General features: G+C 54.9%; 2 protein-coding genes across 3 annotated transcripts in view; one reads left to right on the top strand and one right to left on the bottom strand.

Moving 5' to 3' along the window:
* Nucleotides 1-4689, top strand: part of Clcn1 (chloride voltage-gated channel 1) — a 29891-nt gene extending 25202 nt beyond the window's left edge. The window contains exons 18-23 of the mRNA XM_004629024.2: nt 164-281; nt 530-609; nt 804-842; nt 3530-3634; nt 3718-3804; nt 4276-4689. Of these exons, the coding sequence (XP_004629081.1) occupies nt 164-281; nt 530-609; nt 804-842; nt 3530-3634; nt 3718-3804; nt 4276-4650 (804 nt within the window). The 3' untranslated portion in view covers nt 4651-4689. The remainder of the gene's footprint in view (nt 1-163; nt 282-529; nt 610-803; nt 843-3529; nt 3635-3717; nt 3805-4275) is intronic.
* Nucleotides 4690-7869: 3180 nt separating this feature from the next.
* Nucleotides 7870-12850, bottom strand: Fam131b (family with sequence similarity 131 member B). 2 transcript variants are annotated; one of them, XM_023712836.1, is made up of 7 exons: nt 12834-12850; nt 12042-12151; nt 11702-11737; nt 11320-11413; nt 10834-11031; nt 9402-9545; nt 7870-9278 (listed from the first exon to the last, which is right to left on the bottom strand). In XM_023712836.1, exons 2-7 carry the CDS (start codon nt 12093-12095, stop codon nt 8806-8808), a joined length of 999 nt encoding a protein of 332 aa, XP_023568604.1. In that variant the 5' UTR covers nt 12096-12151; nt 12834-12850; the 3' UTR covers nt 7870-8805. The 2 variants fall into 2 exon arrangements, with proteins under 2 accessions (XP_023568604.1, XP_004629080.1); XM_004629023.3 differs by lacking the exon at nt 11702-11737.
* Nucleotides 12851-14198: the final 1348 nt, after the last annotated feature.

Genomic DNA, 14198 nt, shown 5'->3' with positions numbered 1-14198 from the left:
GCCACTGAAGGAGATAATGTCAAGATAGGTGTCTGAAAATTCAGCCGAATCTAGGGGTGCTGAGCCAGGAATGAATCCAGTCGGACAGGACGCCAAATGATAAGGGAGTGAAGCTTCAAACACCTGCCTTCCTGACACTAAGAATTTCTGCTGTTTCTTTCAGCTACCTCCTCCTTCTCCTCTTCCACCACCACCCTTTCCTAGTGTTACATCGACCCTTGAAGAGCCCAATGGGCCCCTCCCTGGCCACAAACAGTCACCTGAAGCTCCGGAACCTGAAGGTGAAGACTCCCTGTGCACCCCCTTACCATGCCTTAGGGGTGAGCTATGCATCTTCTGCACCCACGTGTGAGGCTAGGGTGTGGTGGGGAGGGCCCTTCGCTGGTGGGTTCTCCATAGCACTGTCCCAGGGAACGGAGATGGAGCAGAGATGTATCCTCCAGTCTGGGGCACCGGGAAAGTGCACTTACTTGAGGGCAGAGTTCTGGGGACACAGGGAGCTCCTGGCCACTTTCTCCACTCCTTTCAGGTCGAAGATCCTCCATCTTCCAGTGCCTGCTGCGCTGCTTGCTAGGCCGAGCTCGCCCCCCAAAGAAGAAAATGACCCAGGTGAGAGGTGTTGTCTTCAAAGAGGGGGCTCACCTTTGACGAGTGAGAAATTGTGGCCTTTAATCCGGACAGCAGAGATCCTACCAAGGATGATGGCTTGGGAAGAAGGCCCGTGGTACTGGCCACAGAGAGAGGAGGCTGTAGCTTCCACAAAGAACAGAGAAGAAACTTGCTCCTGTGTCTTTCTTTTCTAGGACCCGGTGGATTTAGTGGATAACATGTCTCCCGAAGAGGTAAGAAAAACACTACCTGAGATGGATTGTTGTGTCCCATGAAAGTATTGCTTTTTTCCCCCTACTTTCTCTACTGTGTTATTATAAGACTTATATGTAGATGGGGAGGTATTCTGTAGGGCTGGAATAAGAAATGGTTATGGAGAAAGTGACAGGCTTGTGAAGAGATGTGCTGTGTTGCGAAAAGGACAGAGTCTTTCCAGAAGGGGCTGGTGCATGTGTACATGGGACCAGTGTGCCCTAGTCCTGCAAATGGGAGATCCAGACCACAGAGAGGCTATTCAAGAAGCAGCAGGGGCCAACACTAAAATATGACAATGGGAAGAATCTCATCAAAACTTAACGGGGAACCTGCCCCGGTGGAGGTCACCATACTGGATCCATCAGGCCCTGGGACAGTGGACTCCTGGAAAATGTGGGTCCTAAGACTTTGAAGAACTATAAATGGGATTCCAATAATGACAGTGTTGTCTTATGGAGACAGATGCCTCTTTCTTAATAGAAGCCATTATCAAGGCCACGAGAGAAAAATCAAATACCAGATGTGCTTGATTGTGAAGAATGGACAGAATATGGAGCAGCAATTGGGAGCCCAATCCCCGAACAGGCCCCAGGGGTCTTGGAGGAGCAGAGAAAACCCATTAGCAACTATTGCACATATTAAAGGGCATGCAAGTTGGCTGCAAAGACAGAGCTTTTAAAGTATATAGCTGACAAAAAGCCATGGTAGGTACTATTTTAAAATAAGTATCTTATTGGACATCCAGAATAAGTATGTGTTGAAGATTTGAAAAGCTACAAGCTCAGAGGAGGAGCTTAGAGTGGAAAGACGGGAAGAAATGACATATTCTGGATGGATGGTACCATGAGGAAAAAAAAAAGGGGGGGAGCTTTCTTTTCTGCCACAGCAGGAATCAGATGACCCAAACTACAATAAAGGAGTACTTTGTTTAGTTGGTCACTTTTTTTTTTTTTTTTTTGTATCAGGAATCAAACTCAGGACCTTGCCCTTGCCAGGCAGGCACTTCTACCACTGAGCTATCTCCCAAGACCCAACATCTATTTTATTTAACATGTGCCAGAAGGAGTGAAGTTTATCAGTGTGGCGCTCTTCTGTGCATGTGCCTTAGTTCCTTGGCCATTGATGGAGCATTTCAATCACGACCCAAAGTGCAGCCAGGCATAAAAAGAAGATACATTATGTAAGGGAAATGTGAAGGCACTACCAACTCCCGTGTGACCCAGGGAGCTATTTTGAAGGGTTAAGATCTAATGGGAGTCAGAATTCAGGATATTTTGAACACAGTCTTTGGATCATATCAGATGACAACGTGATGTCAACCAAGACATTGGTACTGCCAGAACCGGTATGGGCAGTAGCATGGAAAGAAGTCAATATCGAAAGAATTTTCCCAAAGTCCTAGCTAGGATTTGCTTAATTCTGTATATTCTGTTCAGAATATTCACACAAGGCCAGATGCCCAGTTCCACTGGTCATGGTCAGCAGAGTCCTAAGCAGACTCTGTAACACCGGGGTGCCTATGCTTCCTGATCTGAAATGAAGGTGAAGATAGAGTTGTTGGGAAGGGTCCAGTGACTAAGACATAGAGCAGTTAGAGTACCACTGCGCAGAGGACGTGCTTGGAAAATGCTGCTGCTGCTGTTGCTGCTGCTCCTAAGCAGAAACGGAAGCCAAGAGGTCAGCAACGGGTGTCGGATGGATCAACCACGCACACAAGTCTCTCTGAAATGCACCTCCACGGGATCATCTGTCCTGGGCCAAGCCTTGGCAAATCCCCCTGCGAACCTTTAGTCAGCAGGATGAGTTTAGAGGAGCTGTGATGGGGTCCAGAAATACCAGGAAAAGACGGGGGGAGGGAGCCTGCTTTGGCCAACACACTGGCCCCTAGAATGAAGGGACAGACTTTATTCATATTGCCTGAATCTTTATTCATATTGCCTGGGTCTTAAAGGTGTAGAGCCAGATAAGCAATAAAAGTAAGTGCTCAAAGTCCTACATCACTCCGAAGGTGCTAACCAAAGAAGAATTTTAGAAAGTCTTAGGTTCAGTAATGAAAGCCAGAGGCATAAGGGCTTCTTTGGACTCTTGGGGATTTCCATTTGCATATCTAAAGTTGAGGGAACAGCTGGCCTACATGCCTTAATGCTTCCTTCATAGACAGAGAGACAGAAACAAACCCCAAATGGCTTTGCTGAAGTCAGCTAAGCCGGTGTGCTCCAGTAAGTCTGCTCCAATCTGCAACTGTTCTCCGAGATCTGCTTCCTCAGAGGTGGCCATGCTAGTTACCATGCAATGCACAGCACTGAGGAGATCACTGGGGGCATCAGGAGAGTCATACGGTAGGGAACGAATGGGCTGTAGGAAGTCCAAGTAGGAAGAATAACGAACACAAAGGGCGAGAGCAGAAAGCCATCTAGTTTAACTGGGGAAGTGGGTGCACAGGCTGAAGGGTAAATGTTTGGGAGCCCAAGGGTAGAAGACCTGGGGAGACATTGGGGTCTGATGAGGAAGGACAGGAGAGCTTTCATCCTCTGGGAAGGACGGGAGCACTCTGGGGAGGAGGATCTGTGGTGGAGTGTGGAGACTTTGAGGGCGCTTTTGGTTGAAGCCAGGCATCTGTGGTTAGAGGGCCAATGTGGGCCTGACTGCCCCACCCACCCCATAGATCGAGGCCTGGGAGCAGGAGCAGCTGAGCCAGCCTGTGTGCTTCGATTGCTGCTGCATCGACCCATCCCCCTTCCAGCTGGTGGAGCAGACCACCCTGCACAAGGCGAGCCGGGCTGGCTGCTGAGGGCTGCAGGGAGGGCGGGTGGGAGGCACGGGGCATGTGCTCACCTGCGCTCTCCCCACCAGACACACACTCTCTTCTCGCTCCTCGGCCTCCATCTTGCTTATGTGACCAGCATGGGGAAACTCCGGGGTGTCCTGGCATTGGAGGAGGTAACAAGGATGGGGCCCGCTGGAGAGGGAGGAGGGCTGGACACGGGCCAAGAGGGGGGCATGGGAAGGGGCGGGTTCCCCTTCATGATCCTTACTGGTGACCAGACAGTGGAAGGTGGAAACTGCAGTGCCCGCTATGGCCACAGCCTCTAAAGAGACCAGTTGTCCACCCCACGTGGCACAGGGTTCATGTGGGCTTCAGGGCAAGTCACAGGACTGTGCTGTTGGGGGCCTGGCGGGGCAGAGGAGGTCATTAGGAGGGAAGGGGTCCACCAGGTGCCTGAGTCACTGCTGTGCAGGTGGACATTTCTACATTGCCCATGTCTCTTCTCCATTCTGTCATCTCTCAGATTCTCCCTTTCTTGCCCATCTCTTTCCTGTTCTTTTCATTTATCTCTCGTTTTTCCTCCCACTACCCCATTTTTGCTCTTTCTCATTTTGTACCTCTCTCCTCTTCCCACCCCTCCTCAGCTACAGAAAGCCATCGAGGGTCACACCAAATCAGGTGTGCAGCTCCGCCCTCCCCTTGCCAGCTTCAGGAACACAACTACCTCTCGGAAGAGCCCAGGGGGCCCACCTCCTCCTGCAGAGGGCTGGAGCCTGCCAGAGGATGCTGTGGGCCCCCCTGGAGCAGGAGACTTGACCCCTGCTTCCCCAGAGACACCGGTGCCACCCCCATCCCCAGGTCCCCCTCAGCCCCTGGCCCCCTCCAAGGCAGGGGTTGAGCTGGAAGACCTGGAGTTAGTGGAGAGCCCGGGGCCGGAAGAGGAGCTTGCTGACATCCTTCGGGGCCCCAGCCTGCGATCCACTGACGAAGAAGAGGATGAGGATGAACTGATCCTTTGACCAACTTGGGACCCTGCTCATAAAGAATGCTGTCCAGAGGCCCACAAGAGAGGATGGAATTGTGTGGGACTGGGGTCCTGGAGTCGGGGTGGCTGCACCTCTCAGGAGTTTTTCAGTGTGACAAGAACAATCTTAGAGGAAGAGCCAGAACCTAGGGAGGAGCTTCCGTTCTGTACACAGCTTCTCAATTCCCAGGCAGCCAGGTGGTTCTAATCTCCAAAGGGGCCTGGAGAGCCCCTGGCACGTATGGGTTTTTCTTGCTGTGAGTGGGAGGGCTCACCACCCTTGTGCCCCACAATTGCCCAGTGCTCTTGTGCCAGTATTTTCTGTCCTTGCCTGTCCTTCTGTTCCTAAAGGGGGGCAAGTGGGAGAGGCCCAGAAGGATCGTGACTCCAAAAAATGGTGGAGGAGGAAATGGGACCACCTCCAGGTCTTGTGGACTGGTCACCCATGGAGAGGCCTCCAGTCCATCCAACCTGCTTCTCTGGGAGCCCCCAACCTCCCACAGGCCCATAGTCTGCCCCCAGGTCCTATCCTGGCTGCTACTACCCATCTTCAGGCCAGGGTCATTTAACACCAGCTGCATTCCCTTCCTCTGTGTTGCAAGCCATGAGCTGCGGATACAAAGACTTCCAAGGGCAGCTGTCTGGCCAAGAAAAGGCTGCCAAAGCCTCCATGTGGAAGAGGCATGTGTCTCGTTGCCAAATGATCAATCAGTCCCATGGTGTCCTCTAACCCCCCCCCCCCCCGGCACAAAGGCCTCCTCTTCCCTGTCACTGAGATCCCAGGTTACTCCCTAGAAAGGCGTCTTCCCTTTCCTGATGCTGTGATTGATCTGTTCTACCAAGGCCCACTGGGCCCTGCAGCCCCTCCAGTCCCAAGCCCTCTTCAATAAGATCCTCTGGTTCTTCCAGGGTCGAGACTCTGGGGGACACTTTCAAGATCACAGGCATTTTTACTGTAGTGCCTGGAAGTAGCCCTCCTCCCCCTAAGGGACACCAATGCTTCTAAGCATCCAGGAGCCCTGGCTCCATAGCCATTTTCCCCTGCCCTCCCTGCATGCCTTATTTCCTTCCTGCCCTCTCCAGCATTCTCCTGCCCCTCCCATGCCCAGCTCCTCTGTCCCCCAAATAAGACACTCACAGTCAGAGGGTGCCACCACGTTCTGTTTAGTGTCACTGAACACAGCCTCTGGTGCCCCCCAGCATCCCGTCCTTTCCACCTGCCCAGGCCAAGAGAGATGCCCAGGCCTGGGTAGGGGGTTGGCAGTGGGCATCAAGCCCGTGCCCATGTGTATATAATCTATAGTATTTATATATATTTATATGCAATTCTCTCTGTAATATATGTCATAGAATCTCTCTTGGGCCTCGGGTGGGAATATCACATGAAGAAAACATGCTAAGACTGGCCATACAAATGGGCATTTCTCAGACCTGGAAGATGGAATGTGGGGTATATAGTTGGGGGCGAAGACAGTAACAAATTCACAAAGATCCCCTCCTCGAGACAAGGATAAGGAAGGTGGGGGTGGCAGAAGGTCAATGGAAGGGGAGGAATGGAAGGTTTGGATTTTCATTTAATAAAGTCGATTGAAAATGAAAGTGCACCCCCCCCCTAAAAAATCATTGAGCAAGAGCAGTTTCATTCACAAGAATATAAAGCAGCCCTGCTCCAGAGCTGCTGCAAAACGTGCTGCACAGCCTTGAGCCCCAAAGGAAAAGCAACCCTTCCCCACCACCCAGTAGCTTCTTCCTGCACATGCCCCACCCCCCACCCCCAAACAGGCTAAAAGCAGTCCCCATGCATCCTGCCCCAGAGCTGGAGGCAGTCCTTCCACCAGTGCCCAAGCTGCCCAGAAGGGGGCAGGGCTCCTGGCCAAAGGCAGACCCCCACACCCTGCCTGCAGACACCTGCCAGCGGCTTGCAGTCGCTAAGTCCCTGCTCCTGTGTGAGTGCCTTCTGAGCCTTAGCCGTCTCTCATCAGGGACCATTTGGCTTCCTTGGGAAAGAGAGAAAAGGAAGCAAGCCTCTGTAGCCTACCTTCCCCAGTTCCCTGGGGCCCTGAGCACAACGGAACTGTACTGAATGAACCTGCTCCCCAGATGCAGTCCACTGGGATCTGGGGGGAGATCTGGGAGCACTGGAGCGTGAGCAGATAGAAAGGATGAAAAGGACAAGGTGCCGCGTTGACAGTGGGGGGCAAGGCGAGGAAAGGGAGCCAGCGGCAGGAAGATAGAAGAAGCATGCAGTGCCGCGAGAACCGGGGCAGGGGTCTTGGGCCAGGGACAGCTGCCAGGTGGGTACACCGGCCTCCCCAAACCTCCAGGAAGTAAGGTCCTGGTATACTGACACGGGAACGCCCCTCAGAGGTATCTTCTCCCACTCAGGCAGTGTAGATGAAGCCAGACACTGCTCACCTACTTGGGGCGCCATACCTTTTCCTGTTTCCTACAAGAGCTAACCTCCCCTTCCTCTGAACCCAGGTGCTGCCCTGGGGCACCTCATGAGCATAGGCAGATGCAAACTGGATGGGGGCCACGGTCACAGGTGAACAGAAGCACCCTAACTCTCAACTCCCTCATTCCAAAGCCGGTGTATGTGGGAGTGGGGGTGGGCAGCTTGCACCTAGGGTTTAGGAGAGGATAAGACAGAGCTCCAGTGGTGGCAGAGGATGAAGGAGTAGGGCCCCCAACAGAGTGGAGCAGGACTCGGTCCTTGGGGCAGGAGCTCAAGGAAAGCAGAAACTGGACAAGGAGCATCTAACTCCAACTCCACCCGTGCCAGGGGCTGGAGTGGGCAACCTCTGCGATGGCTGTGGTGAGACCCTCCTCAGCTCTGCTCCAGGCCTGCTCCCACACTCCCACAGCTCTGCGGACTCGCTTGCTACACCGTGCATGACTCCAGCATCCACTTCAAACCCAAGTGGAAATGGCACAAGTGGGCGAGCTAGCGCCTCCTAGGACACTTGTCCAGGAAACAGCAATGGGCTAGTTCTCCTCTTTCTCCAGCATGTGTCATGGGGACAGACGCAGGGCCCCTGGGAGCCCATCTTGGGAGTCCTGAGAAGAGCTGATGAAGGGGCAGGAGCCAAGGCCCACCCTGGCTTGCAGCCACCAGCCCAACCCGGCCGGGGCAGTGACAGCACCGGAATCCTCCCTCCATCCCGCTCAACCCTGAGTCCCCAAGAAGTTATAAAAATGTAGAAAAGGCAAAGAGAAAAGTGTAAACAGCTCCAGAGAATTAGGGGTGGTCAGGGGGAGACCCAGCCCTCATGCTCCCCCCTCCCCGGCATGGAAACTGCCTCCTGCGTCAGTCAGCGCCTCTGAGGCTGGTGTTCCCTCGCGCTCCTCAGGGCTGGGCTCCAGGAGCAGGGACAGACGAAGGCAGGAAGGGGAGGCAGAGCTGCAGCAGCCAGCCCCCGGCGAGTCTCTTCTCTGATCCTTAGGATCCTCCTTGTAGCCACAAGACACCTTCCGGATGCCTCAAGAGCCCAGAATGAGTGGCCTTGTTTGCTCTCGGTCCCATCAGTGACCTTCTTGTATCTGGGCAGACCTTGGCATAGCATTCTGCTTGTGCCCCCAGCTGCCAGGTCCACCTCCTGGGATCAGGAGCCAACTTCCCCACAGAGGGCAGAATGGCCATCCACCTGGACATAGCCTGGCTCTTCAGGCCGCATCCCCGCATGCCTCGAGCCACATCCAACAGCCCCTGAGGTCTGCTCTGAACAGCCAGAGAAAACAGAGTCAGGAAAAGCAAGAATGAAATGGGAAAAGGAGGCATTCAAACAGCACAGCCAGGGCTCCTGGAAGATGAAGTCAGGGAGTGAAGAACTGAGATCCAGTCTCCAGCATGGTCAACCGCTCTGCACCGCTGTCCCCACAGCGCACACGGGGACAGACCCAAAAGCCCACATCGGCAGCTCTCCTCCCACAGCCACGCCAGGTCCACAGCCATCCACCGGCCTGGGTCTCAGTTCTGGACCTGTGGTTTCCAGTGTATGCAGAGATGAAACCCCTTGCTGGTCCTCCACTTGGCGGGCCAGGCCTGGAAGTGCCCAGGTTCCCCCCAGTCTTCTGCCCAGCTCAGCTGTGCTGTGGGGCAAGGGAGGGTATGGGCTGCAGCCATGCCCTTGCAGTAGTGGGGAGAGAAAAGCTAGTTGTTGGCCTCGCCCTCCTCCTCATCAAAGGACTGCACACCTGAAGATGTGACATCAGACACCTTCCGGCTGAGTGCGGTGGATGCCTCAGGATCTTCTCGTGGGGAAAGCGACTCCAGGTCCCGGCATCCAGCATCCTCCTCTTCCTCAGGGGCTAGCGGCCTCTTCTCGTCCTCAGCAGGGCCTCTGGCCAGGTCCACCCCACTGCCCCCTGGTGCCCAGTCACTGTCCCCTCCCAGCAAAGCTGGGGGCTCCTGAGCAGAGTACCCTGAAGCAGGCTGGGAAGGCCCTATGTCATGCAGGCTGGGCTGGGAGTCGTCAAATGCAGGGCCCAGATAGGATCCTGTGGCCGGAGAGGCAATGAGGGACTGGTCACTTGCTTCCCAAGCATCAGAAGACCCCAGACAGTACATGCCCTGGGACACGTAGGAGTGGGGCCAGCCATCCATGGGGGCTTGGGCTAGGGCATCTGTGGAGAGAACGGGGAAGCCTGAGAGTGACTCGTAGGAACATCACATGCAGCACGAGAGCACAGAGCGCAGAGGGTGAGACACCAGAAAAGCCTCAGAAAAACAGACATGCTGTCACTCACCCTGGCTCTCCATCAGCTCCTGGTAGTTGTCACTGTAGTTGCAGCCCAGCGGCTCCTGGGCGGAGTTGACACTCATGTCCTCACCATCCATGGAAGACCAGGCCATAAGAGTGGCCTCAGAAATAGCAAACTGTTCCATGACACCTGCACGAAGAAATAAAGTCACCATGAGATTCTGCAGGGATTCAAGCAGGCATGGGGAGACCCAGTGCAGTGCTGGCCCGTAGAAACTAAAATTTTTAGTAGCCACATTTATTAACTTATCTCAATACACATCAAAAGATGATCGTTTCAGAGTATTAAAGATATAAAATTATTAATTTACAACAGTTGTGCATTGCTGTCCTTATCCAGTCTGTGGATTTTACAGATTTTATAGCTACAGCACATCTCTACTTGGCCTGGCCAAATTTCACATTCTCCATGGCCACATGTAGCCAGTGGCTACCACGCTGAACAGTGTAGTCTTTGTATGTGCCCCAAGCCAAGGAACCAATCATGGAGGACTTTCCAGCAGGTCAGATTTGGAGCTCCTGGGGGAAAGGGTTGGGGAATTTTCTGCTGCATATCCTAAGGGGTTAAACTTAAGGACTGCTGTTGGTGGTTTCTAGGCACTGAACCTAGCCTTAAGGTGGTTAGAAGCAGAGGAGCTGGGGACAGAGGGGGCTTTCAAGACAACAGTGAATGCCAGAGGAAGCATCACAGGAATGTGGGTCCACAGTGCTAAAAAGCTGAAGATCCAAGAGACAGGGAGGAAAAAGAAGGCCATCCTATTCTAGTCAACGCCATGAGTAAGCTGCAGCCACGCTGCTACTACACAGAGCTGCCGCCCTACCCCCACGTCTATCTTCCCTCCTCGCTGTCATCTCCTCCACCACCCAACCACCCGCACAGTTTCCTCCCTCTCTCCCAGATTGGCCCCTTTCCCTAGGCACCTCACTGGCTCCTGCCACTAAGGCCCTGCCACTCTTGTGGGTCCCTGATATGCCGGCCACTGGACCTATACCACTTCCCATTTCTGTATACCCTCACCTCCACAGTGGCTTCATCATCTAGTGGCTCTTACACGTACTAAGTTCAGTACGTGAATCAGTGACATCAAATGTTGATGGGCAAAGGCTGGAAGAGATTCCCCAGAGCCTCTGTCACAAAGCAGAAGGGCCCAGCATTCATCTTCTCTACTAAAGGACAATAGGGATGGGACAATCCTGCAGTTCAGAAGAGAAAGTGCTTTCACATGGACTGACAGATCCCAAAGCCCCTCATTTTCTGAGTTTATAAGAAAAAAAAAAGTATGTGAGAACCCTTACAGAATTGCAACATATGCTCAGTGTCTTCATGGAGACAGTCCTATCAGAGGGGTGCACAGGACGGAGCATCAGTCTTTGGCCACCCCAACCGTGTGTCTCCTGAGGGTTCCAGGTAGGAGTACCTGCTAGGAAACGCGCCTCCTTCTCGCCGTCGCTGAGGTCAGAGTAAGCATCTGTGTCCCTGCGCACTGCCTCGTGGCTGTGTTGTGGCTGAATGGTTGGAGTCTTCCCCCAGCCCTGCCACTCAATCATGTGGGCCACTCGTCCTTGCCCCATGGCTGTCGGCTTTGTCACATGGTCCTTCATGCTTCTTGAGATCCCTAAGGGGCCAAACATTCCCCACATCCCTCCTGACGATCATGCAATATCCACATCAACCCCCTTTCCCCATCCGAGTGCCACAGGATCCCATTGCACTGGGGCAAGTATCCCCCACAAGCCATATATGTGGGGTGGCCTTGAGGGTAGAAGAGGCTTTAGAGGAAGGGCAGACAAGTCGGGGGGTGTGGGGACGAAGGTCCTTGACAAGCCTGAGGAGCAATGAGACTGAGCCCAGGGGCCCGTAAGTATGCCACCATCCTAATGCACTCCCAGGCTGGGAGTCTCACCTGAGAAGGATGACTTGGCCAGGGCCCCAATGCCGTAGGCGTTAGAGTTTCTCTTGAGTTTTGGAAGGATGGAAGTGGTGTCTTCCATGGAGAGCTGGGATAGGGAATGCAAGAGGAGGATCAGAGGGGCAAGAAGGGAAAGGGTGCCTTAGATAGGGAGAAGAGCCCGTGGCTGCTAGGAGGGGAATAAACACTGGGACAGGTGAGACGGAAAACCATGGACCCTAAGAAGTCCCAACCACCTTTGAAAACTGGGGAGTAGCAGGAAAATGTGAGGGTCTACAGAGCTGCTGGAGCTGGGCAGCACTGTTCCAGAGAGGGCTTAGGAGACTCGGGGAAGAGCAGTCAGGGTGGACCCAGAGGGCCAGGGCAGCACACTCACATTGATGCCATCCCAGGAGAAATCAGTTCGTGTTTGCTGTAGGAAACAGGAGAGGAAATGGTAGCCTCACTGACCTCGGAGGGACCTCCAGAAGGGTGCAAAGCAAGGCAGGCTTTCCTGAGGCCACCTCACGGAAGCAACATGTCATGGGGGAATGTGCCCCATGCTTTGCAGGAAAGCAGGGTGGAATGTTCTGTAAAAGTGTCAGTCTGAAGGAGGGCTTGGGGTGTTGCCATGAGATTTAGGAAAGGAATTTAGAGATCTCACTCTGGCATCTAAGGGGCTTTGTGCTTGATGCTTGGGGGGGGACCCTCTGGAGCAGGGAGCTCAGGGCACTCACCTCTGTAGAGGGCCTGTGGAGGCTGCTCCCGTGCAGTGAGCTGGTGCTGTCCATGTTGATCTGATCCACATCCTTGAGGCCCTTCCAGTCCACTGCAATCACCTCGTTCCCTGAAGGGGCCAGACGGTTTGCTGCTTACCTCCCTTCGCCTGGACCTCCCCCCCCACTTAGGTCTTTGCCCGTAGAATGCTGAGCCTGTATCCTGGGACCTACCCATCCGCAAGCCACCCACTGGGCCCAGAGGTCATGCCTTCTTCTGTGTGCCCGTTCTCTGTCACCTCTCTACTGTCCTCAAATTTTTGGTGAGACAAATACTAACGCTGAGCCAAAATGTTCACTTTTAGCTCAACCAAAAATAGCACACTCGTGGCCTTATTTGTTGTTGTTGTTGTTGTTGTTGTTGTTGTTGCTGTTGTTGACATGAAGCATGACGGGGATCAGAGGTTGGGTTTTCTGAGGAAAACAATTCTCCATTCTGTCCAGAGAGATCTTTGACTATTTCTGTGTGGGATCTGGCCTTTGTAGAACCAATGAGTGCTACCAACAGGGGCAGATCTTTCCTGGGGGGAGGGGGGTGTCTCTGAATCTTCCCCTGAAGTAGAAGCCTCCTTAAGAACCAATGAATGGGTCTGAGGGGAAGAAGATGTGGGGACTGAGGAGGAAGGAGATAAGACAGGTCTGTAACATAGGAATGAAAGGCATCGGAAGACAAGGGAGGTGGACAGGGCTTGAGGGCCAACTGGGAAAGCCAGGAGCCACGGAGGGCACCTCTGGCTGAGCACAGGGTGGTACCTGGTGAAATGTGGGGAAAGGCCTGCTCAGGTGATGGGAGCGAGATTCCAGCACCAGATGGCTGCCGGCACCACCTGCCCACATGGGTCCTGCATGCACATGAAATTTTCTGACCAAGCTGAGGGTACAGGTCCCTTCTTGGGAAGGTGTGCATGTACCCCGGCCTTGGGTAAGGGATGGCATTCTAGGCACAACCACACAGCTGGTGCAAGGTGGGGACTAGCTCCCAGGACTGAGAGGTGTGCCCCCCCCCCGCAAAGTTGGGGTCTAGGGGCAGGACGAGATAGCCGAGCTCAGGCGCTGGTGCTGGGGCTCGGAGGAGAGATGGACGTGTGGACGCAGTCAGTGGGAAAGGGACAAGCCCGGAACAGACTCTGGGAAGCAGATGGGGAGGGCAGAGGGGGACAGAGGGGAGGGAGGGGAGGTGGCCTTTGAGGAAGAGGCAGAGCTGAGTCAGAGGCTAGGGGGGCAGGGAGGGGGAGGGAAAGAGACGAGGTGGAGGGGGTCTCCATGGAAATAACTCAGGTCTCACAGAAATCAGGCTTCCAGAGAACGAGTTTGTTTATAATAATAATAACAAGAATTATTCTCCCAGCCTGAGGTCACTAGGGCGTGTAGGCGGGAGAAATTGGGAGTTGGGAAGGGAGAACTGGGGGTCTGAGCGGAGGGCGGAATTAATAGGTTAAAACGTAAAGTGCAACGGGCGCACACGGTGGGGGATAGGGGGCAGCAGGAACGCAGAGGCCGGAGAGGACGGATCCCCAGGCGCCTCTCTTCCCTCCCCCAAGCCCAAGGTAAATAAAGCGCGGCCCCGCCCCGCCGTCCCGGCGGACAGGTGCAGGCGTCCCGGGGCTCCTCGCTGGAGACCCCACCCTGCGGAGAGCCGCTGCGACCCCTCCGGGCGGGCCGAGCCCGGCCTTCTCCGCCCGCGCCCCCGCTCCCTGCGGGCCGAGGCACCGCGCGCATCCCGCCCCCGCCCCGAGGGACGCGCACGTGAACAAAGCGAGCGGGGGAGGCAGGATCGACGGAAAAAGGCAACCGGGAGGGGATGGGGTAGGGCCAAGCACCCCATGAGGACGGAGGGCGCGAGGGGGCCGAGCCGGAGCGAGGGAGGCTCCAGAAACCCGGGGCCCGAAGGGCCTGGAGGTGGAGGCGCGATGGGTGGATGGGGATAAGAGCCGCGCAGCGGCGGATGGAGACGCGAGGAGAGAGGACCGCGCCCGCGGGAGGGCGACGAGACCGGGAAGCTGCCGCCGGGCGGCGGGAGGGGCGCGGGAAAGTGCAGGCGGAGCGGGGTCTCCGGGGGCCAGGGTGCGATGGGGGAGGGGGCGCGGCGACCCGGGCCCGGCCGGAGTCCGGCCAGGG

This window comes from Octodon degus, unplaced genomic scaffold (assembly GCF_000260255.1).
Source record: "Octodon degus isolate 3935 unplaced genomic scaffold, OctDeg1.0 scaffold00027, whole genome shotgun sequence".
NCBI lineage: Eukaryota > Metazoa > Chordata > Mammalia > Rodentia > Octodontidae > Octodon > Octodon degus.
Note: the sequence above shows the minus strand (reverse complement) of the source record. Positions and strands in the feature narration are given on the sequence as shown.